We start from the raw sequence: 26248 nt of genomic DNA on the forward strand, positions 1-26248 counted from the left end.
GTATCTGTCTGGCACCACTCTGTTCCAGCTGCAGAACACAGCATTTACCTTTGTTGTTGCACTTCATGCCATTGATGATTGTCCAATGTTCCAGTCTATCTAGATCCCTCTGTGAGGCCTCTCATACCTCTAGAGAGACAGCAGCACTTTGCAGCTTAGTATCATCAGCAGACTTGCTGAGGATGCATTCCACTCATGCATCCAGATCACTGATAAAAGTGTTGAACAGGACTGGGTCTAGAATTAAGCCCTGGGGAGGACCGACAGTGATCGGCTGCCAGCCAGATTTGTAAGGTGAACCTTGGGCAAGTTATCCAGAAGAATGCCATGAGGGGTGGTGTCAAAGGAAACATATTTCAGTATTGTGGATATATAGATAGAGGAAAGTTTCTTCAGGAGTGAAAGGTCTTCTATTATCTCCAGGTGAAAAATAGAAAGCAGTTGTTAGACCTTTAGTAATAAAGTATGAATACTGTACAATATTCATATTGTATACAATACAATATGAAACGTATTTCTGTGAACATTAACGTTGACTGTCATATTTAGAAGGAAGATTAGAGGGGAACGTGTTTTCTAGGCCTTACGTTTTTCTAAAGAAATTATTGATTTGGATGTTTCCAAAGTATTCATAAGATTCTTGTTATGCAAACCATTTCATTTGGCTTTACTTTTTCTTAATCTTTTCCTCAGGCTCAAAAAGGCTCAAATTACAAACAATAAAGTGTAAAAAATTATAGCAATAAGTAATAGTGCATGTTCAGGTGTTACTTGGTCGTACATTCAAACTGGGACATAGTCCCCTAGGTCTTTTGATTGATTTTTATATTCATTATTATTAAAGAAAAAAAAGCATCACTTGTTGCTGGTTCTGACTCTGACTGATGCTCATAATCCTTCAAAAGTACCTCACAGTTAATGACTTCTAGCTTTATTTGGTTGTGACCAAGTAGCATGAGATTTTCTTTACCTCCGTGAGTTTTCTTTAAGTAGAAACCTAAGATTAGAGCATAAGCTTGTGTGTGGAGTACACCTCCCTGTACAAAGTGCAGATAATGTAGCACAGTGTAACAGAATGAAATTACTGGTAAGCAACAGCAATAGATGGTTTTCAAGCAAGCATATTCCAAAATTTTGCCTATGTTACTTCAGCCAACTATTAACAAATGCACTGCATTTTATTACCATGATAATAATATTTCTTTCTTATTGTTCAAAATGCTGACAATGTTGGGCATTTGAATTACTTGTTTTTCTGTAAAGCTGTTATGATTAAAGTGTTTACAATTTTTAAAAACCTATTTACTGTTAAGGGAGGGACAGATTATTAAGGCAGACTTTTACAGTAGATATTTAATTGTATTCATAAGCAGTGAATTATGTTGTTTTTTTCTGTTTTTTTGTTAGCAACAACAGAAAATAGTGGCAGATGAACGGATACCGACTATTATCTTTTTGATATGATTTTATGATGTCAAATATATAATACTGTTTTATTTGAAGCATTTCTTAACCAGGCTGTTTTGCTTCTCAAGCTTCTAGTCAGATCTCATCTAAATTTCTGTGTTTTTATTTTTGCTGAATTTTACCAGAGAATGTAGATTATTTCTAATTAAGCATTTAAGTTGAATAATCTTTTTCCTTAAATGTTATTCCAATTCATTTTTATGCATATTACACCAAGATTTTGATTAGCCTTAATCATTTTTTAATTAGCTTTCCTTTTTTTCCCCTGACTTTTCATTATTAATTTTATAACTGTAATTAATCATTTTTTAACTATAACTTTAGTTTTTCAGGAATTTAATAAAGAGAAATGGATGTTCTCATCATTCTGAAAATCATCTTCAGATTTATATTACAATGAAGGCCACATTTTTTGGATTGGTTTAGTTTTATATGACCAACTCCATCATTACATTCTTCTTCATAGTTACTCATACCTTGCTATATTTTATTCACTATAAGATAATGACTTCTACCTTCACCATTTGATACAGTTTGATTTAGTACTTCAAGAGGTAAAAGGAGACATGGAAACATGGAAGTGGTACTGAACATCTGCATCTGCTAAGGATGCAGTAAGTCTATACTTAGGGCATTAGTTAAAGGCTGCCTTGTCAAGACGTTTGCTGCCAGTGTGGAAAATAAAAGCGTCTGCTTTGTTACAGAAATTGAATGGGGATGGGGAGGAACCCAAAATATAGAGCAGATGGTAGAATAGTTATAGCAGAATATATAGAAGCGTAGAGATGTTCTGAGAGCATTATATAACAACAGGCAGAAAAATAGCAGGTGTTTCATTTTCTCAGATCTGAATTCACTCAGTAAAAGATTTTTATTTTTTATTTTTTAAAGGAAATTTTCCCATATAAACAAATGAACAAATTGGTATATACAAAATGCTGCATAGGCATATTTGCATTGTATTATGCTTTGATGACTGAGCTGATGGAAATAGATGATTTTTAGCATTTGGAGGTTCAATATTTGGATGTTAGCTTTTCCTCTAAATTAGAGCAGAAATTTTGTGTATTGAGTATTTATTCTTGTAAAATGAAGTGTTCTGAATAATTAAAACTAGCAAAGCTGACATTGAACAAAATTCTGTTTCAGCTTGTCTGTCTACAGTGATTTATTTGTGGTCCTTATAGTTCTAGTTTCCTCATAGTGGCATCTTTAATATATTCTGTGGTTTGCCTCTCTCATGGTACGTGGTTGTAGCTCAGCAATAATATATATCAGTGTACAATGGAAATGAAGTCTATCCCAGTCTTAAGATAGTATCTTTTCATGGCTATAGATATCAGCAGGAGAGAAAAGAGAGAAGACACTCAGAAGTACAGATACTATGAGGCAAAACACAGTCCCATGCAAATGTGAGAAGAATGTCAACATTTAAAAAAAAAAAACAAAAACGTTTCAGGTCAACAAATTGAAACATACTTTTTGTTTCTTGAACAGCTAAATACAGAGCTTAATTTCACTTCTTCTGAAAGCGAAACAAAGCAAAAAAAAAAAAAAAGAAAAAAAAAAAAGAAAAAAAAAAAGGACACAGGATTCTTCTTTCACACCCAAGGCATCTAGGCAAAGAGGTTCAATTTTCATTCACCAATAACAGGCAGAAAATCTGTTCTTAGAAAGCTGAAGAAGTCAAGTCCTTTCCATTTTCACTGAGTTAAAGAACTCAGGACCAGCCTATAAATCAGGCTTAATGCAGTTGTAGATGATATGCACATAAACTCTGAGGAATAGAATGGGGAGAAAAATAGATTTCTTTTATATCTAGTTAAATTTCTTGGTTTCTTTGAGAAGACGTTTTAAAATTTGGAGAGGCTGCTAGTGATAGCTTGCTGGAAAAGCTTAATTTGTTAGAAAAAAGTGAGATAAAGTGAGCATCAAAGGCTTTTTTGAAACACAAGGTAAATCTAAACTGACATGGGAATTCCCAGTGGAAGATGTTTTGAAATCATTATTCACTGCATTTGTTGCTGTTGGATCCATACATTTTTCTCCAATCTTGTAAAAATTCTAGGACTCTAGTACTAAATAGTTAAATTAAGATTAAAGCATATATTATTCTGTATCTTACAAATTGTCAGTTTGAATAGATATTACAGCTGTAAGCTTAAATTTACACAACGAATGAATTTGGTTAACAACATTTTGTTTTTATTGCAACACCTTACTTATCTGTCTTTCTTGTGGTGACTTGTCATCTGAGAAATTTCTATAGCAGTTTTGCACTGTTCACAATGGTGATACATGGGCTGGTCTGCTAATATTTTTGTTCATTATATACTAGTCTTCCATTTTAGTTCAAGAGGCCCTGGTTTTCTGTGATGTGACCTACTAAAAGATATGAAGGAGGAAAAAAAAATATATATGGGTCTGTTTGAACAGTTGTTGCCATAACAGCAAAACAAATGTAAGAGAAGGGAAAGTAAGGGAATGCCGCTTCAAAGCAAAAAACACCCTATGGCTGAACAGTAATTCATTGCACATGAATAACATCTCTATTAATACATTACATTATTAGAGACTGTATCTTTGAAAAGGATGCTGAGCTGGCACCCTGGTGTGTGGTTCAGGATATTTGAAGGGAGAACAGAATCCTTTAAACATGTTCTGTTGTGTTGAGTTTATGTGGCAAGGGTTTGGTAGCAGGGGGGTCCTGCAGGGGTAGCCTCTGTGAGCAGAAGGAGGGCAGGAGGTGCTCCCAGACCTCTCATCCTATTTACTGGCTGGTATGTCTTGAAGTTTATTAGTAAGTTCCCTCTCTGCAAACAGAAAATATACTTGCAGAAAAAATAATTAATTTAGAGCATAAGATAGGACAGGACAGGACAGGACAGGACAGGATAGGATAGGACAGGACAGGACAGGACAAACTCTGGTGATCCCATTCTTTTTCATTCGTTATCCACTCTGATTGCCCCTTTTCCACATCTTTGCTTCTACCCCTAAGTATCTTGTAATAAATCCTGTACAATGTCAGAACTGTTGTGTTCCCCAAATTCACCTACCCTGGCACTCCATAAGTCCTATACCCCTTTAAGTATCCTGCTTAGTTTGCATAGCATTTCAGAGTTTCTTCTGATAAATTGCCTTAGTGGATTTTGCAGCAGGGACAATAGTTCAATGTCTTAATAGTTTGCCTTTTACAATCTTAGGAGTAGCTGATTCTGATGGGTTATATTGGCTGCATTCTCCACCTCATCATTGTTCCTCTCATCACTCACTAATTGAACAGCTGTTTTCCAGGTATCTGTACAGTGCAGAATACTTCAGATTTAGTATTTAATATTCAAATGCAAAAACTCATAGAAATATTGTTTTAAATCCACTCATTCCATTATTTTAAATCAAAGTTCAAAATGCTGCGAAGAGTCCACTTTATTCTGGAGAATTAACATTTTCCTGTTATTTTTCTTGACTTCTTTTCAATTGTCACAAAAACAAAAATACAACCACAGGCATTTACAACATTATCTGCTAAGAAACCAAGCCTTAATTGGTTCCCACAGCTCTCATCATGTTTCAGTAATGTATTTTTTTCATTTTGTTCAGAATTTATCAGACAGGATTCAGCTTTAAAGGACTTTTTGACTTTTTTTTTTTTTTTTTTTTTTCTGAATTATATCTGCTTGGTAAAAATTGGAAATAGCACCACAATAAAAATGTAGATGTTTCCTTTCTCTCTCATGAAGCAGGCAAATTTGAAGCTCCAATAGATCCTACTGTTGTGTCGTCCTACCCCTTTTCAATCCCTGGTTCAGTTAGATTAGTAGCGGCCTGTATAGAGTAGTAGTGATTTGTCCAAACTGGAGGTCTGAAGGCTGCAGTGAATTGCCTCACATACATGTAATGTAAGATGAAAGTATCAAATTATTACAGGTCAAAGGAAGTTGTCCACTGGAATAAGGTCCAGCTTCCAAGGAAGCTGAAGCGTTTTTTTATGTTCAGAGAGTTCATATCCTCACAGATCATGTATAGGTGCCTGAGGTGGAAGGGTTCCTTAATTTTTTTGTTTGTTTGTTTGTTTGTTTGTTTTTTGCTCTGTGCACTAGTTGCAGGCTTTATTTTCCAGCGATATCTGAAATCACTGTTTCTTCTAATTAAACTTTTCTTGCAGACTACTTTGACTTTTTGACACTAAATCTACAAACAATGCAGTTTTAAATGGAAATATTTTTTTGTTTGTCAATGAGCAAGAATTATCCCAAGTTTGGGAAAAAATATTGGTCTTATGCACGGGAAAACAGTTTTTAAAAAGCAGCATTGGAAAAGATATCTCAACTTGCATGCTGTTTGCTTTCATTGTGAGTCGTTGAAGCTCAATTGTAATGAAATGTAGACCCTCTGTTAAGTGAGACTTTCACAAGTTATGAGCTTTTCTCTGAACTTCAGCCTTAAATGTTTTGAAATGTAATCTGTTTCAATAGAATTCAACTCATGTTGATTAAGTTCTCAATTCTAAGCATGCTTTATGAGAATGGCTATTCTTTTTTCATTATTAAATACTACCTTGTAAGCAGAAGTTTGAACAGCATCCTTTATCATACCACTAAACAGTAGTTCAGCTCTCTGACTATAGAAAATTGATTGCAAAAGGTGATCACTCACAAAAAGACTTGTGTGTTGCATAAAAAAGAAAACGGCAAGTTATTGTTTCTGTGCACATTCTAAGAAATTAAATGTTGTTTTTATTTTTCCTTTTTTAAATGTCTCAGTTTAAATAACCCCCTAGATTTAGTGTTTTTATTTTTTTTCCACCCTATAGGTGCAAGTTACTCTTTATATACTCCATAATTTACAAGAAACTGGGTCATATATATGTATATGATTTAAAGATGTAGTTTATATACTTTATTAAATCTAATAAAATAAACAGCATTTACTGATTTTTCTCTTTAAGATGCAAGATACATTTCCACAATACAGGAAAAAATGCGAACAGATAAAACGATAAATATAAATAAACTGTGTGCATTTAAATCGATAGAAATTAAAGTGTAGATTGTTCAATTTTGAATAACTTGTTTTTCACTATATCTGCTTCCTTCATCATGGACAAAGCTGAACTGCAAAATACAAAGAAGAGAATAAAACGGATAGACTAGTCTAACAAAAGATCAAGCAAAAAAAAAGGTTAATTATAATACAAGTGGAAGAAGAAGATGTTATTATCATTTGCATGTGAAAATGATTCTCTCTCCAATGCTGTCAAAACATTGGTAATATTAAATTCTGGCCATTAGTAAATGAGAAACATGCAATACATGCTAATACATCAATTTGCAGGTACATTCCCTAAATCTGCTTTTCTTTCTTCTAGGCAATTCAGTTGCAGTAACTTGTTCTTCTGATTACCACCCTATTGCCACACATATTGGGTCTACTAGTATTTAGCAATCTATTCAAAATCCTCTGTTGCTTAATTTATAATTTTGATTTCATAGTCATACATACTCAGAAATATTTTTCTTACTGTAATGACAGCTTTGAAACTAAAAAGTAGTTAGATTTTTTCATGGCAGTTTGGTGAAATAAACAAAATATTTCAGTTCTTAATTTGAGATTTTAATCCATCAGGATCATTGGTAACATGATATAACTACTACTCAAATAGCATTTGCAGATATATATTTATATATGTATATATATATTTATCTAGCATAAGCCAGTTTTCTAAGACAAACATTGCCATTCCACAAGCAAACATCATCCTTAAATAGCAGTCTTTTTGACATTTCTTTGGAGGAAGGCAGAAATGTAGCTATATGTTAACTCATCTTTCTTTTTGAAGGGTATTCCACGTAAGTGAATTTGAAATGATAGCAAAGTTTCATATTGTATTCCTATAGAAATATAAAAAATGATTTAAAGTTTCAGAGCTGCCATTTGGAATTTAGCTGCTGAAATAAAAGCAGAATTTCATGGGAGTCATTTTTGTTTAAATCATTGTTTATCTGTTGTGCGTGCAGTAGTTTTACTCTTGAGAATTCATTTTCAAATGAAGCAACCGGTGCAAGTTGTAGGTGCATTTAGCCACACTGTTATCATCTTTATGTTTTAAAACATGGATAAACACAAAGGCATTCCTTTGTACCTTTGCATTTTCTTTCCTTTCCTTTCTTTTATTTTTTTATTTTTTTATTTTTGGTCTTAGTAGTGTTCTTCTTTGTGTGGTCTGTGTCACTGAATGTTCAGCAAGGTACATAATTGAGGAAAAAAGACAAAAGATTGAGTCAAAGGAAAAGAGTTCTTAAGTCTGATGGGAAGGTTAGAATCCCATGTTAGGCATTAAGAGATGCTTACAGGCAGGAAGGATAAAACCCTTGATGGTCTTTAGTAGGGAGTGTAGTATTCAGTCTATTCAACAGAATAATATAATTAGCAAATAATTTAGAATGTTTGCCCTTCCTGGAGGAGAATGAGTAAGAGCACATTTGCAGACAGTAATATTTTTGTATTTTTAATTCCACAGTCACCTCTGAACTAGGATTTATGATCCACTGAGGAATCTGTTTTCTACATCTAGGCTTGAGTTTCAAAATTCCCATCAGGTCTGTAGCATTGTATATGATTTTCCTTATAGGGACAATGTATTTTATTGCAGGCCCTCTGTAATTACCATTTTCAACACCATGTCTAATATTTCATGATCCTGTATGATAAATTTAATCAACTGAAATTATCTACATAGTTGGTAAAATGTAGTAAATAATTCAGAATTAAAACAAATACTGTTCGTTATTCAGATATGTAGCTTATCAAGCTAGAAAAAAAAAAAAGATTTATTCGGTTATGTGTATTTGTGTATTTCATTCTCATCAGACTGAGAAAGTAAAAATTGATGGTTTGAATATATTAACAGAAGAACCCATCAAGTAAAACATATTAGAATAACAGAAATAGAATTATGCATTGCTTATTAGCCATACATTTATTAAAAATATGCACCATCCTTGATATCATGATATCATAAAAATGCAAAATTCTTAAGGAACCTGTTAAAGGTCAAGGACAGTTATTAGTTTTTCCTATTCTACACTTCTGAAACCACATCTGAAGAATTTGACCAGTTTTTGGCTGCTCAGTATATAAAAAGAAATGTTGCTGTCCTTGGAAATATATGGAACTAGAGTAGACATTGCCCTGAGCAATCTACTGTGACATTGAAGTTGACCCTACTTTGAGCAGGGGTTTGATCTGATGACTTTCAGCAGCCCCTTCCAACTTAAATTCTTATGCAATTTTAAAATTTAGAACCTCTCCACTATGCCTTTTAAGAGATCTTACGCATTTCATTTAAAAATTATTTTTAACTGCAACACAAACAAATCTTGCACAAGGTACTGTTTTTTTTTTGTTGTTGTTGTTGTTTTTTTTCAGTACTGTGATGTGATCTGTTTTTGAAGGGGTAATCTAATCAGTGCCTCAAAGACGATTGTCTAATGAATCAGCTAAGTTCTTAATTAAAAAAAAATATATATATATATATATATTTTTCAAATGTCAAATCTGTTCTAAGGAATATACACTTGATTTGTACCACTTCAATATTGCATGTCTCTCATAAATGTTAAATATTCAATAGTGGTATAGCTAGTTACATGCCCTGAAAATTTAAAATTTCTCATGTATTGCTTAGACATACATAGTGGCACTTGGTAAGATCAGCCATGATAAAACGGACAGAATTTGCAGAAAGGGAAACTCTGGTTAAGCATTTGAAAGAAAGAAGTTGTGGTGAGGGTGGTCAGACACTGGAACAGGTGAGCCAGAGAAGATAGCAGAATTTCTGTCATTGCAGATATTTAAAATATCACTGATAAAGCCTGTGAGCAGCCCAGTCCTTCTTTCAGGGTGGGCAGTTGGACCAGAAAATTACTGGGGTCTTCCAACTCTAATTATTCTTGATTCTGTGATACTGTAAAAAAATATAAAAATCTTAATCACTGTGTTTACACAAAGTTGGTTTTGGTTAAACAGATGTCTTGATAGTCTGAGCAGGAATCCCAGGTTGCAGAGCTCTGCTCAGTGGAGTGCGGGCAGCATTAGCATGAGCTGATGTGGTGCGTCGCAGGACGCAGTGTCACAACATGACTGTGCTACCGTGTGGTTCCTTTCTTAACACTGGGGCTGCATCTGACACAGCTTCTGTTCTGTGATCTCCTTTTCTTTGTAGAAAAATAGTTTTCTTTGTTTGCTTTTATACTGTTGTGTGTTTTGGGGTATGCACCCCACACAGTTAAACAATTTCTGATTAGGTTGCTTTAGTATGTCTGATAATCCTAGTGTACATACATGAGAGTATGGTCAGGCTTAATAGTTACTAATACAGAAGAGTTCCATTACACAGGCATGGTCAAGAGATTTTCTTTGAATTTTGGCAGCCTCCAGAGAGGGTGTTAACAAAACAAATGACTCTGGTAAACACGTAGAAAAAAAATCCAAGGGAATAATGACTGCAGCCCAAGGAGTCGTTATTTCTGAAGAGGAACAAGAACTGTGAGGGACATGCTTAATGGAGAATCTGTATCTCATGAGATGTTCACCAGAGAAAATGAACTGGAGCAAAGGAAGCATCTCTGTTGGCTCTCTTTATCATAACATAGCCTTCAAGGTGGTACTATAAAAGTTACTGCTGTGCATCCCATCACTGACAGTGCCAAGTACACTGAGTATTCTGTACAGCCATGCTATTACCATCAAAACTGCATACACTTCAGCATCCCTACTCCAGAGCTCTGCAAAGGAATTAAGACTCACCTTGTGGTCTTGCACTATGGTAGGCAGTCTTGTCTGTTATCTGCAAATAAACGTTATGTGTGACCGTCTCCTGAGTCCTGCAACTTCTTATCAGTGAAGATAAGAAGTAGGACCATAGTCTGTGTTTACTGATCATGTAGGACATAGCTGACAGTAGGTATTTTGGGCATATGTTGATCATCAACTTGTTAGAATGAGGTCCCAGCCCTTATGCAGGGCAATCATTTTGGTATTCCTTTTTTATGTAGGAATCTGCAACCCACTGGAAAGTTAAGTTCCTGTTTTGATAAAAATTAATTAATACAGTAACTAGAATGAGTTTGCCTTTGCTAATGTTTCCCTCAGCCATGCCTTGGTGCACATCTGCTTCTGGCACACTGTTAGCTCGCATGTTGATGCTAATGGACTCAGAAATTTTATGCTCTACACTGTGCTGCTGTGTTAGCATTCAGACTCCCTGAACAAACATGGAGCTTCTGAGGCATGTCAAACTGAAATGAAGAAATAGTATTTAAAGCATAACAGCGATTTTGGTCTGTATGCTCCAAAGTAGCATATTGAAATCCAAAACCAAAATAAATTAAGTCTCCAAACTAAATTCCGTTGTGATTTACCATTCAAAATGTAGTGTGTGCCAACACCTTAACCTATACCTGAAATTCTGCAGTGTTCATGTGTTCAATTAATAAAGAATAATTACAACAGCTCAAGGATTTCACATACAAAAAAATTACCTCAAGGGGACAAATTGTATGCCACTTACTCAAGAGTTACTCAACATCGTTTGCTGTCAAACTAATCCACAGTGCTGCATTTTTTCCCTAGTAACTTTGAATCTAAAACTTTCCCTCTAAAACTAGTGGAAAAACAAAATTGTACTATATGCAGTTCCTGGCTAATACTGAATACAATTTTCTGCTTAGGCACAAAAAATGAAATCACTTCTGTAGTGATTTATATTGTTTTCTCTTTCCCCCCCCCAAAAAAAAAAAAAAAATCTCTTCTGGGATCACAGCAAGGGAAAAATAGTGTAGAAGAGAATATAATCAGAATGAATTAAAACAGGTGAAGGAGAAGTACTTGATTCGTTGTTAAGGAGTACTGTGATGAGCCTAAAATTGCATAAACGATAATGTGAAAATCCATCAGCCTCTTTATTCCTTCCACTGCTCAGTAAGAAGTGCTCAGTTTGCTTTGGGATTATAGAAGATAAGGAAAGACTTCTTCCTGAAAATGGAATAGATATTGGATGTCAAGTTACGTGAAAAAAATAGTATTTGAACCACCTGAGACTGTGCATACAGATTTATTGTGGCAAAATAAATAAATAAATAAATTCCTTTTGTTATACAAAACAGAAACTCACCTTAACTGAAATATTGAAACATTCTGATACGAATTGCTTTGCAAAGCTTTCTGGGTACTGTTGATAAACTTCGATACTATATTTCTAATCATCGTATCCTAAATTAATCTGTTGTGGACAGATCAAACTTAAATTCTCACTTAATGTAACAGTAACATTTCGAGAAACATTTGGGAAATATTAAAATAGTGTTAATTTAACAGTTAAAAAGAAGAGTGTATTACAGATTTTTTTTGTATGTGCATGTGATATAAATGCTTTTGGTGTTAGGATCTTCAGACTTCTAGACCACATTACTGGAATACAGGTAATTATTGATATAATGGGAATTTACTTTTAAAAATAACTTATATACCATTCCCAAGACAGACTCGGGATTCATTTAATTTTGTTTCGTAGCTAAATGCTGTTTATCAATAGTGCTTTGATTTCAGCTTTCATATGCATTTTCCCAGACTTTATTAACTGTCAGATATAACACAGCGAACAAAAGCTGTATTGTTAATTCATATGGTGAATACTGTGTTCAGTGAATTTAGATCTTGGCTATAACTGCTCTGAAGATGAAAACTGAATCCTCAGTTGCAGCAAACCCGCTAAAGACCATACTACAGGCAGTGGGAGGGAGGAGGCAGTTGGGAGATCATGGCCTGAACCACAAAGGGGTGATTAGCTAAATTTTACACCACCTTGGTGCTGATGATAGTCACAGAATCACAGAATCACAGAATTTCTAGGTTGGAAGAGACCTCAAGGTCATCGAGTCCAACCTCCAACCTAACGCTAACAGCCCTCCACTAAACCATATCCCTAAGCTCTACATCTAAACGTCTTTTGAAGACTTCCAGGGATGGTGACTCCACCACTTCCCTGGGCAGCCTGTTCCAATGTCTAACAACCCTTTCAGTGAAGAAGTTCTTCCTAACATCTAACCTAAAACTCCCCTGGCTCAACTTAAGCCCATTCCCCCTCGTCCTGTCACCAGGCACGTGGGAGAACAGGCCAACCCCCACCTCGCTACAGCCTCCCTTGAGGTACCTAAAAAGAGCGATAAGGTCACCCCTGAGCCTCCTCTTCTCCAGGCTGAACAAGCCCAGCTCCCTCAGCCGCTCCTCGTAGGACTTGTTCTCCAGGCCCCTCACCAGCTTCGTCGCCCTTCTCTGCACCCGCTCAAGCACCTCGATGTCCTTCTTGTAGCGAGGGGCCCAAAACTGAACACAGTACTCGAGGTGCGGCCTCACCAGAGCTGAGTACAGGGGGACGATCACCTCCCTCGCCCTGCTGGTCACGCTGTTCCTGATACAAGCCAGGATGCCGTTGGCCTTCTTGGCCACCTGAGCACACTGCTGGCTCATATTCAGCCGACTATCCACCATCACTCCCAGGTCCTTCTCCGCCTGGCAGCTCTCCAACCATTCCTCTCCCAGCCTGTAGCTCTGCTTGGGGTTATTGCGCCCCAGGTGCAGGACCCGGCACTTGGCCTTGTTGAACTTCATGCAGTTGACCTCAGCCCATCGGTGCAGCCTATCCAGATCCTCCTGCAGAGCTTTCCTACCCTCGAGCAGATCGACACACGCACCTAACTTGGTGTCATCTGCGAACTTACTGAGGGTGCACTCGATGCCCTCGTCCAGATCATCGATGAAGATATTAAAGAGGACCGGCCCCAGCACCGAGCCCTGGGGGACGCCACTAGTGACTGGCCTCCAACTGGACTTGGCTCCATTCACCACGACTCTTTGGGCCCGGCTATCCAGCCAGTTTCTAACCCAGCGAAGCGTGCGCCAGTCCAAGCCAAGAGCAGCCAGTTTCTTGAGGAGAATGCTGTGGGAGACGGTGTCAAAAGCCTTGCTGAAGTCAAGGTAGACCACATCCACAGCCTTTCCCTCATCCACCCAGCGCGTCACTCTGTCATAGAAGGAGATCAGGTTCGTCAGGCATGACCTGCCTTTCATAAAGCCATGCTGACTGGGCCTGATCGCCTGCTTCCCCTGCAATTGCTGCATGATGACTCTCAGGAGGATCTGCTCCATGAGCTTTCCTGGCACTGAGGTCAAACTGACAGGCCTGTAGTTTCCCGGGTCTGTCCTCCGGCCCTTCTTGTAGATGGGCGTCACGTTTGCTAGCCGCCAGTCGATTGGAACCTCCCCTGATAGCCAGGACTGTTGATAAATGATGGAAAGTGGCTTGGCCAGCTCCTCTGCCAGTTCCCTCAGTACCCTTGGGTGGATCCCATCCGGCCCCATCGACTTGTGCACATCTAAGTGCCGTAGCAGGTCACCAACCAAGTGTTGTAATAGTAATAGTAATAGTGTTGTAATCCAGCTGGCAAGTGACAAATGCATTATTTTGGCCTACCTGTCATGAAAAGCAAGGTTTTCTGCTGAAGTGGTGATGGAAGAAGGCACCTCAGACTGAAATGGTGCATGGCCATCCAAGATCAATAAGAAGTCATTCTGACAAACGAAGACAACGTGTAGTTTTGTTGCAGTGGGGGTAGGAGAGGGAAACGATATAGCTAAATAGTTAAGGAGTTCTCCTTTTCAAGAAACTTTACTTCAGTCTTTACACAGCTCAGCCTAAGCTTCCTCCCCTTCAAAACCTGATAATTTTTATTGAATTTAACACTCTTTTTAACTGGTATAGAATTATATTCTTTCTATTAGCTAGTTCGGTGCTCTGTTTTAGATTTCTTATTAAAATAGTGGTGACAACACACCAATGGTTTAGTTGTTGCTGAGCAGTGCTTACATGAGTCAAGAACCTTTTTGCTTCTTCTGCTGCTCTGCCAGTGAGTAGATGGGAGGAGACACAGCAAGGAGAGCAGACCCATACTGACCAAAGGGATGTCCCATACCATATGGGATTGTGCTCAGCAATAACAGCTGGAGGAAAGAAGGAGGAAGATGGCACAGTCAGATTTATGGTGTTTGTCTTCACAAGTAACTATTAAGTGTAGTGAGCCCTGCTTTCCTGGAAACTGCTGAACAACTGCCTGCCGATGGCAAGTAGTGGATGAATTCGTTACCTTGCTCTGCCTGCACATGCAGCTTTTGCTCTACCTATTAAAAGTGCCTTTATCTCAACTCATGAGTTTTTTCCCTTATACCCTCCTCATTCTCTTCCTCATCCCACTGGGGGGGAGGGAGAAAGTGGCTTTGTGGTCCTGAGATGCCTATGGGAGTTAACCCACAACACATTTAAATCTTAAATATTTAAATATTTAAATATTTGTCTTAAATATTTATTAAACAATGTAAATGAGTTATGTCTTCTGCTTTATGTAGACCATTTCAAGTAGCAATTATAAACTTTGCTTTTGTGATCTAATGAGAGTTTTTGCTATTGTGAGTTTCCTAGTGCTACTTAATTATATGAGTTCAGAATTAATATCTCCCATACTGGTCTTTTAATTGGATGGAACATAGGCACGTATGTTCCTTATGGTGTTTCTCTTTAGCAATTACATTAAAAGTTTATTTGATGACAGCGGTAGAATGATTATGTTAAATACAAGTTGAAATAGTTGTGTCTACTTGTATTATACGAAACAATTTAAAAAATATGCCCTAACCTGATAGCGGATTTACTGCTATACAATAAAAGAGATTGTTGTTATAAAAACTCATTGAAAAATCAGGCAGATGAACCATTAACTGTGTACATTTAGCTAATGAAAATGGAAAGCAAGAATCTCCTAACTGATTCATAATCATTTGAGTTGAAGGCTCATAAGCTGTGATGTGATAGATAAAAAGGTCACCAATTAAGTTTTTGTGCATGGTGGAAAAATTATGGAGATGTGTTTGACATAGTGACAAAAAAAACAACTCACCACCATCACCAAAAACAACAAAGTCCACAACACAATGCTTGTATGATATTCACTTGTATTTTGGATGATTTTTTCAGTCTGAGATGCTTCTATGAAATTAGGTTATCAGCAGTTCAAAGAGTATAGTATAGTAGTTTTCAAATGAGACATGAATGCGTGGTAGGTGCTTTGTGTAATGAGAGCATAGCCTCACTAATATTCAGTAACTAGAGTGGTTTCATAATCTTCTAGTAACTGATAATTTAGAGAAGAGTGTTTTATCTTTCTCTGTTCAGTGATAGCACATGGAAACTTAGTATCTGAGTATTTTTTGTCTTAATATGAAGTGTTAACCTGTGCAGAAGCATATGACTTGCTGGCACTCAAGGAGGCAACTTCATGTTTATCCTACAGTACCACAGTTATACCATGCTGTATACTCTGTAAAGAAATTGTATCAAGCATATACAATACATGTATATGACTCAAAACTTTCAAAACATCAGATTTTGGGTGTGGACTGTTATGTAACCACTTGTGGTTACACACCACTTGTGTACATAAATAACTGGTCTGAACAAATTCTTTAGTCTGAGATTGTTAGTGTTTAGAGGATTAAACTGTTAAAAAAAAAAAAAAAAAAGAAAAAGAAAAAAAAAAAGAGAGAGAATAAGAGTGCCAAATGTGAGAAAACAGTAGGTAGTGCTATTTTTTTTTTTCAAGTTGAAAACCAAATCCAGGTATTTTAAAGTAAATGAAAATTAATAAATGAAATGTAATGATTTGACTATATACATTGGTAATTTTTTTAGAGCTTACTGTTTGCATATTTACAGGAGTGGGAAAATAACATGTCCTTAACGCAAACACAGACAACCATTGGAATTTTCTTCACAAGACAGTAAAGCACATAGTCCACCCTGATGAAAAGTTACCTGTTTATGTATAGTGAGCTATTTGAGGGATTTTTTGGTTGAGGTTCCTTCCCATCCTTCTAGCTTTCTGGATTTGGGAAAGAATTTCATATAGACTGTTTAAAATGGGAGTAGATCTTCCACATCCCACCTGGTCTACAAGAAGGCTGCGAAACAGACTTTGGCAAACTTTGCTTCTTTAGTTTTGAAGACGGTGGATTGTTACAAGACTTATAAGAACAGAGTGCATCCTTGATAAAGTGATAGAAAATGCGGGAGTTAGCAGTTGAGGTTTCATTTATTAATACACATGGTTTATCGAGATTGCAAAGTAGGGTAGAATGTGTGTGTCTTCTTCTCTCGATGGCACAAAAGGTAATGTTGTTGATGGGAAGTTTCAGGCTTGCTGTTCGTAGTGACAGGCTACATAGCTGTGTGAAAAAGTAGGCTGGGGCAACATGTTTGGTAAGGATAAATGAGACTAGTTATTCCCTCCACTCCTGTTATTTTCATTTACAACCAGCTGTAAAAGAGGTCAGTTTTTACCTTATCAGAAATTCTGTGAATTCATGTCTTCAACTAGTACATCTGAAACATCCTTTGAAATTTCACCCACTAAAAATGACAGTGTCAGCTCAATACTGAAAGATTTCAAAAAAAATTGTTGGCTATTACTTACAAAAACTCTTGCTGCAGATTGAAAACTAAGTGCTTCTTGAATTTAATATGCAGTTTACACAAAAGAGAAGGACAGTCTTAAAGCATGCTTGAAAGGAACTCAATTATTTGTCTGAATTCATTAAAGCAAAGACGGTAATGATAACCATTTTTATGGAAAACATGAACTTGCTTTTTAGTAAAGGTGAAATAGCATTTCAACAGATTATTAGGAACTTGGTAAAAGTTTCGTCATACAAAGTAAGCTGCAGTGCACAAAGAATGGAAAAGAAGCTTATTTATTTAGAATAGGTGAGTCACACTGCACGTGCTAGCACAACTGCTAGCTTTCTTTCAAATTGTGTTAATTTTCTGTTTGCCAGTTTGAAGCAATGGAAATCAATATTCATCTTTGACATTACAGTATATTTACATAATAATTTGTCATTAATCATACCATTTGACAAATCCACATCAACTCAAAATGATGAAAAATCAGGCAATAACTTCAAGATTAATTTTTCCTCTTTTTTTTTTTTTTTCTCTTTTAGAACTGGGTAGAAAAATCAGAGGGACAGAAACTACTGTCAGATACCCTTGACCTTTCAGAGCTATTTCATCCAGACACATTTCTCAATGCCTTACGCCAGGAGACTGCAAGGTGAGGGAAAAATAATCTACCTACTTACGTGTGCAAATGTGCCATTACTCCACATCATGAGGATGGTTACCTTATTTTCAGGACACAGAACCAACAAATCATGTCAATTACTGTCATTAGTCATCTCTATTTTATCACTTGCACTGAAGTAGAATAGTTAAGAGTATCTTGTTTAAGTGCTTATTATTATTATTATTTTTAAATAGATAAAATTCATAATGTATTTTTCTTCAGAGTAATCCATGATATGGTACACACTGAAAATACATCGGTTTTGTTTTGTATTTTATTTTCTGTGGTTATATGTCTCTAAGATTTACTGTATATGTGTTTCCCTTGCAGAGTAATGAGCTGTTCAGTGGACAGTCTTAAATTTACAGCATCATGGAAAGGGCGAATACAGGAAGGCAAACTCCAAGTGAAGGTATTGTGTTTAGCAGTATTTATCTTTTTCATTTGCTCCTAAATGTTTTGCATATAATAATAATTAAAAAAAAAAAAAAAAAAAAAAAAAAGATTATTAGAGGATTATTTGAGGTATTGTATTTTACTGAGATATTTTATTAGTAGTCCAAGTTGTAGTCGTAGTCCTAGTCCAAGTCATCTGTCTATAAACCTTCTGGAAGAAAGAACTAGAAAGAACTATAAATATATAGTGATATAGTGGTGTATCAGGAATACAAAAGCTTGTTAATTGTAGACAACTACAAAAATGGTAGTACAAAAATTCTGTAGTAAATTCTGCAGAGAAGAAAGGGGATTATATTTTTATCCCTCCTTAGTCAGATTGCTTATTTAAAATTTCAGAATTAAAATTATTCTTTCTCCATTATCTTCACTGGCCTCTTATATAAAATTGAAGGTGATATTACATTAGCTAATATCAGTTGTCCGGAAAGTAGTTAAAAGAGTTGTGGCACATAGCAAGGGGAAATACATATAGAAGTTTAAGTCAAAGGCCATGTCTTAGCAACTCTTGAATCACTGAAATGAGACTTTTCAGGAAGTAAACAGAACAAAGTGAACTATGATATGACTAGCATTAGATATGACAAAGTTCCAACGATTTGTTAATGAACTCTTAAGGCTACAGCCAGCAGCTATAAAGTCACTACTGATTGCATAGACAGCAAGGTACAGGTGAATCCTCAAATGATTAGTTTAGCTTCTTAGCATTTCAGATGTCACTGTCATTTTGGCTAAATCCAAATCTCTTTGCACCTGTTTTATGCTCAAATTTGTAGGGAATTTTGAGTATTGATTCCAGTGGATATGTTGGGCCCATGATAATACTGCTCAAAGAGATGCGTTCAGCAAAGAATCATAGAATCAATCATAGAATGGTTTGGGCTGGAAGAGACCTTAAAGATCATTCAGTTCCAACCCTCCTGCCATGGGCAGGGACACCTCCCACCAGACCAGGTTGCTCAAAGCCCCATCCAGCCTGGCCTTGAACACCTCCACGGATGGGGCATCCACAGCTTCTCTGGGCAACCTATGCCGGTGCCTCACCACCCTCCAAGTCAAGAATTTCTTTTTATATCTAATATAAATTTACCCTCTTTTAGTTTAAAACCATGACTCCTTGTCCTATCACTACACCCCCTGACAAAGAGTCCCTCCCCAGCTTTGCTGTAGGCCTCTTTTAGCTACTGGAAGGCTGCTGTAAGGTCTTCCTGGAGCTTTCTCTTCTCCAGGCTGAACAACCCCGACACCCTCAGCCTGTCTTCATAGGAGAGGTGCTCCAGCCCCATGATCATCTTCGTGATCCTTCTCTGGATTTGTTTTAATACATCCATGTCCTTCTTCTTCTGGAGGTCCCAGAGCTGAATGCTGTACTCCAGGTGGGGCCTCACGAGAGCAGACTAGAGGGGGAGAAGCAAGTCCCTTGACCTGATGGACATGCTTCCTTTGATGCAGCCCGGGATACAGTTGGCTTTCTGGGCTGCCATTATACATTACCGGCTCATGTAGTGCTTTTCATGAACCACAACCCCAGGTCCTTCTCCTCAGAAATTCTCTCAGTCCATTCTCCACCCAGCCTGTATTTGTGTTTGGGATTGCCCTGACAGATGCAGGACCTTGCACTTGGCCTTGTTGAACTCATGCCTCTCAAGCCTGTCCAGGTTCCTCTGGATGGCATCCCTTCCCTCCAGCATGTCAACAGCACCACACAGCTTGGTGTTATCAGCAAACTTGTGGAGGGTGCACTCGATCCCATTGTCCATGTCACCAACAAAAATGTTAAACAGCACCAGTCACAATACTGACCCCTGAGAAACACCACTTGTTGGTGAACTGATGTTCACTTGGACACTGAGCTATTGACCACAACTCTTTGAGTGCAACCATCCAGCCAATTCCTTACCCACCAAGTGATCCATCTATCAAATCCATGTCTTTTCAACACAGAGACAAGGATATTGTGGGGGAGTGTCAAATGCTTTGCACAAGTCCAGGTAAATGATGTCATTTGCTCTTCCTCTATCCATGAATGCTATAACCCCATTGTAGAAGTCCTCCAGATTTGCTCCACACAATCTGCACAACAAAAATAAAAGAAACACAAGAGCTACAGCTACATTCTTTTCAGAAACATGAGTGAATAATGCACGACTCTCATCTTGTGACTATGTACTGATGTACTGCTACAGCAGAGTTCTGTGGGATTAGGAGAGAGAAAGCACGTGGCAGGACTCCTTGTCTAGTCTGATAATGCAGGCAGATGCAAGACTGTGGGAGATATCAGAGTTCTCAGTCAGCTGCTGACACTATACAGAATTATTAATACAAAATGCATGAGAATTTCATGTTTCTAAAATATTAAGGGATTGTACATCCAGAAAAGATAACTGTAATTATCTAATCTGTCCTTTATCCAGTACAGTCTTTTCAACATTTTCAAATTATTTCCTGTTGACACTGGGAAATATCACTTAGAAAATGAATCAATGTTTTAGTAAGAGTAATGGTTGTTTACCTCATTTAATGAGAATCAAACAGGCACCTACAACTTGTGGATAAATAAACCAAGAGACTTTCAGGGTACTCTATCTCCCTATAAGTCTGACAGCCTTCCAATCACATGTTTTGCAGTTCCACATTCACCCGAGACTTCTAAGTCCATAGAAGTGAGCAAAAATTGAATTTTGTTTTTCAGACCACTTATTCTAGGTTAACTTACAACTGCAGATCCCAGAAGCTTGGACTTTTTCAAAATCATCCTTCCACCTTTGATAAATGTCAGAAGTCAATGCCAACAGCATTCATATCTAGGTGTATTGAAGGTTATCATTTTTTTAATGTGTAAATTTATATGGCACTTTTTTAGAAATACTAGTAAAGTAAGAATCCTGTCAGTGTTGCTTGTTCTGAGTATTTTCCTTTCCCCAGTAAGAGCTATGTTCATTGAATCTGTGCTATTATGTATTCACCAGTATCTTCACTGCTACATTGAATCTTTGATGTACAAAAGGGTGTTGGGACCCTGTGCCATGCTGAACATTCCTTTCCATGAATCTTTTCTCACATGGACATGAAAAACTGGGAACAAACTTTTGCATTAGTAAAGCTAAATTCTAAGCATCTTATTTATTTAAAATGTGCTGTAATGAAGGCAGAAGAATGTCAGTGATACAGAAAAATCATCCTCTGAAACGTGTCTCCTTTGCTAAGGATCCTCTGAATTACACATTAAGCTTGGTTCACATAAGCAATATGAATTTTAATCCTTCTAAAATTAGTGTTGTTTATACAGTTTCAAGATTTCAGGCTAATCTTACAGAATGGGAAGCTCTATTTTGGAACATGGACTCAAAAAGTACAATTCAGACAGCAGAATACATCAGTCCTTGAACACATGCTGTAGTGTGGTAGCTGGGGCCCTATTATATCCCATCCGTTTAGATGCTTAAATCAGAAATTTTAATTTATCAGCTGTATTTTGTCAAGGAAAGGACGTGTACCAATTCAGGTCTTAGAGTAGCTAAACCACTTTCAGGAAATAACCATCTTTCTCCTCTGACAGGAGAAAGAATGCAATTGTGGTGGTCCTGCCACAGTAATTTTGGTCATTTGCCTGAAATTAAATTTCTTAATTTTTTTTTTAAATCCCTGCCACATTTTGGAAGTTTAAGTAAGCAGGTATCAAGGAGACATAGGGTTTAGGAAAGAGCTATTTTAAGACTTTCCAGACTTAAGCTTATACATTGTTGTTATTAGAAGCACAATTTAGCTACTTTAATAAAGATTATATCACTGTATAAAAGCAACAGTGCTGATTAAGATGATCTCTTCTAGTACACAGGTCTTTAATGTAGAAAGAAAAGGTGTAACAAAATAGCAGGAATGCTTTTTCAGGAAATTCCAACTAGAATAAATGTACAGCTTTTTACAGAGCGCAATTCACCAATACAAACATTTACATAGGACTCAAATAGAATAAAACATGGTGCAATCACTACAGGATGTTTTGTCCTGTGAAAGCAAGGTGGAAAGTGTTAGCAAAAAATAGTGTCTACTTTTGCTAGCTTAGGCTACATATGGTCTAGTTAAATACATGTGATCCGCAATGGATCCCCAAAGTGGGCCACAAATTTGACACTGTGTATCTCAGCCATACCCTTTACTGTTATTTCCTCATTTGATAGCCTTCTTACCACAGACAGGACTGCTAAGAATTTTATCCCATTTAGAAAATTCAGTTAATAAGCAAAAGAAAATCTGTTTCCATTTCGGCTCTGTGCAGAATATAAAAAATAAATGCAAAATGTTTCCTGGCATCCTATAGTGTATGCATTTATAAATGTAAATAGTTAATAGTGTGTGGACATAGACGTACTTTCATGTCTGCATAAAAAAATGGTTTTTGTTATCTTTGGGAATTTTCCTCTCATTCTGATTTACCATTTCAGTTCAGAACCTGCCTGATTATACAGCTGTCTGTCTGTAGGATAAACGCAGATATACCCAATCCTGCTGTTTTTCTTCCTCTTGGTACCTGTCAGATGTTCAAATGATACCATTGAAGTAGTATGAACTTGAATTCATTTCTCTTTCTTAAGTCATTCTATTATATGAAAATATAAACCAGGAAGGCTGGTTAATGCTCAAGGATCCCCTCCTCCAAACTCAGGAGTGATGTGTCCCAGCAAAGAGGAAGTTGATGTGGTGGTTTTACCGTGCTGGGCAGCTAAACACCACAACCACTCTCTCACTCCCCCTCCTTAGATGACGAGGGGGAGAAGTAAAGCAAAGAACAACTCACAGGTTGAGATAAGGACAATTTAATTAAAGGGAAATAATAATAATAATTAAAGAAAGATTATTATGAACTAAACAATTTAACTAAAGGGAAAAAAAGGGAAAGGGGAAAAGGGAGGGGGAAAGGGAAAAAAAGAAAAAAGGGAGGAAAACAAACAAATAAAACAAATGAAGGCTATGTGGAAGTGCAGAGGAAAGAAATTACTCTCTACTTCCCACAAATGAGCGATGATTGACCACGTCCTTGAAGCAGGGCCTCAACGCACATAGTTGGTGTTTGGGAGGAGGACATACGTTTTCATGAGAGCCCACCCCTCCCCTCTTCTTCCTGTTTCCACCTTTTATTGCTGAGTGTGACATCACATGGTATGGAATATCCCTTTGGTTGGTTTAGGTCAGCTGCCCTGGTGATGTTTCTATTCTCACTTTTTGCCCACCCCCTAGGAGGTTTAGAGAGAGGCCCGATGCTGTGTCAGCACTGCTCAGCAGTAGACACAAAACTGGTGTGATAACACTGCTGTTCTAGCTACAAGTGCAGAGCTCAGCACTATATGGGCTGCTGCAGGGAAAGTTAACATTCCAGCCAGACCCAGTACAGTTGGGCAAAAATACCAGGAGACCTGCATGGATGAACAAGGAGCTCCTGACCAAGCTTAAACTGAAAAAGAAGAAAAGAAGGCCTGTAGACAGTGGAAGCATGGACAGATAGCCTGGGATGTATACAGAGACAATGCCCAAGTAGCCAGGAATCAGGTTAGGAAAGCCAAAGCCTGTTTAGAGTTGAATTTGGCCAGGAACATCAAGGGCAATAAGAAAGTGTTCTATAGGTACACTGGTGATAAAAGGAAGACTGAGGAAATTGTGGGCCCTCTCTGGAAGGAAATGGGAGACCTGGTCACCTGAGACATAGAGAAGGCTAAGGTAATTAATGACTATTTTGCTTCAGTCTTCACTGGCTAGAGCTCCAGCCACATGTGGTGGACCCCAGAAGGCAAAGGCAGGGACTGGAAGAATGATGAACCACCCAGAGTAGAAGGTCAGGCTCAAAACATGCTAAGGAACCTGAAGGTGCACAAGTTGACGGGACCTCATTAGATACATCTCTGGGTCCTAAAGGAATGGGTGGGTGTAGTTGCCAAGCCACCATCCATGATATATGAGAAGTCATGGCAGTCTGGTGAAGTTCCTGCTGACTGGAAGGGGGGAACCCCCCCCCTTTTTAAAAAGGGAAAAAAGGAAGACACAGAGAACTACAGGCTTTTATTGTCTTCAATTATAAAAGTTTTTGTGGCCTGAAATTTGTCTTGATAAGGAAAAGAAGGTGGAAATCTCACTACGATCTGTTGTATTGGGCTTTCATGGCAAGGTTTTGGTAGCAGGTTGGCTGCAGAGGTGGCCTCTGTGAGCAGAGCCCAGCAGCTGCCCCATGTCAGATCAGATCCAGCTCCAGATGGCTCCGAAAGGGACCTGACACTGGCCAGAGCAGAGCCATGAGCAACACTGGTTGGGCCTCTGGGAGAGCAGATTGAAGGAAGGGGAAATCTGCTGTGCTACAGCAGCTGGGAGAGAGGGGTGAGAGCTGAGAGAGAAGCAGCCCTGCAGCCCCCAAGGGGAGTGCAGCAGGAGGGCAGGAGGTGCTCCAGGCACAAGGCAGCACAAGATCCCCTGCGGCCCCTGGTGGGGCAGGCTGTCCCCCTGCAGCCCATGGGTCCCACATGGAGCAGATCTCCACGCTGCAGCCCCCCCATGGGTGGAGGAGCCCCCAGTGGAGCAGGTGGATAGGGCCTGGAGGAGGCTGTGGCCCATGGAGAGCCCCCGCAGGAGCAGGCCCCGGGCCGGAGCTGCAGCCCGTGGAGAGGAGCCCACGCAGCAGCAGGGGGTCTGGGGGGAGCTGCCGCCCACCCGTGGGGGACCCGTGCTGGAGCAGTTTGCTCCTGGGGGATGGACCCTGTGGTACAGAGCCGTGTGGGAGCAGTTCCTGAAGAGCTGCAGCCTGTGGGCAGCCCCCGCAGGCTCAGTTCAGGAAGGATGGCATCCCGTGGGAGGGACCCCACGGGGAGCACAGGGGCACTGTGAGGGAGCAGCAGAGACAAAGCGCCATGGACTGACCGCAGCCCTATTGCCCGTTCTCCTGTGCTACCTGGGGGGAGGAGGTAGAAAAGGATGGATGGGGGAAAGGTGTTTTTAGTTTGCCTTTAGTTTCTAACTGGTCTAGTAATCTGATAGACTAATATATCAAACCTGATATTAATGTATCGGTGTTAATTTAGATGATAGTTTAGAGGTATGATGCAGAGTAGATCCCTCCTAGTAGGATGTGCTGAATATTTTTTTTAGAATCATCTGCATAAAATTACACCTTCTTTAACATCACTTATGGTTACTTTAACAAAAGGTACTGAGAATGTGTATCTGTGCCAGTATAATTGATGTGCAAATACCTCTTTTATTTTCTGTGTGCACTGATTGCTCTATCGTACAAAAGCAGGTATTCATTCCTTTTGATACTAGAATCTCATTTTCTGTCATTGTGAAAAAAAATGAAAGAAAAAAGACACATGGTAAAAGACTTTCTGGGTAGTAAATGCTAGGAGCTCGGATATGGATTAATATAAATAATGAAAAACAAAAATGCATTGTGAGAATACCATATTCAAATACATAACATCAGCATTAATATCAAAGCTGTGCTCTTAGCAATTGTCAGAAATACTATTACAGGGCTTCCTGAGAGGTCTTTTTTTACAGTATACCTCCATCTGGAATATCAGGAAATTCATGATACAAGCCTGGAGAGGTAATGGAGTAAAAATATGACTTCCTGAACTCTGCAGTAGTCTGTATAATTTCATGGGAATTTATGGCATTAAATATTAAGGAAAAAAATAATTGTGTGCAATTTGAAGTTTTTGAAACTTTGTATCAGCACACTTTCTACAAATGTATTTTAAAGAATTATCTGTTTCATGTAACAGCTTGATTCAATACTAAACTAGCACTAATAGTTGCAAATGCCAATTACGTTATCTTTTTGAGAATTAAAACTTTTAAAATCATGGTCAACTCTAGCCATTGCTCCAAACTGGACTGCAAAAATACTACACATGCTAATTGTAGATACTGCGAAATCCAGGTACTTCATAGTAGTTGTAGTTTCTCTACACCATTTATCATAGAAAAGGGAACATGGCTATGGGTGTACTCAGCCAACCGGTATCTGAAAATGCATTGTTCCAGTATTTTTTCTTTCCGATAGCTTTTAATATTGAATCAAAGTCAAAGTTTTGGTCTTCAGC

General features: G+C 38.0%; 1 protein-coding gene across 1 annotated transcript in view; it reads left to right on the forward strand.

Annotated features, from left to right (window-relative positions):
• DYNC2H1 (dynein cytoplasmic 2 heavy chain 1) overlaps window positions 1-26248 on the forward strand; it is a gene marked incomplete at both ends in the record, with an annotated part of 168631 nt that overhangs the window by 135076 nt on the left and 7307 nt on the right. The window contains 2 exons of the mRNA XM_084290865.1: window positions 17581-17690; window positions 18033-18114. Coding sequence (XP_084146991.1) covers window positions 17581-17690; window positions 18033-18114 — 192 coding nt within the window. The remainder of the gene's footprint in view (window positions 1-17580; window positions 17691-18032; window positions 18115-26248) is intronic.

The sequence above is a fragment of the Netta rufina genome, assembly GCF_964035555.1.
Source record: "Netta rufina genome assembly, chromosome: 1".
NCBI classification, from domain to species: Eukaryota; Metazoa; Chordata; class Aves; order Anseriformes; family Anatidae; genus Netta; species Netta rufina.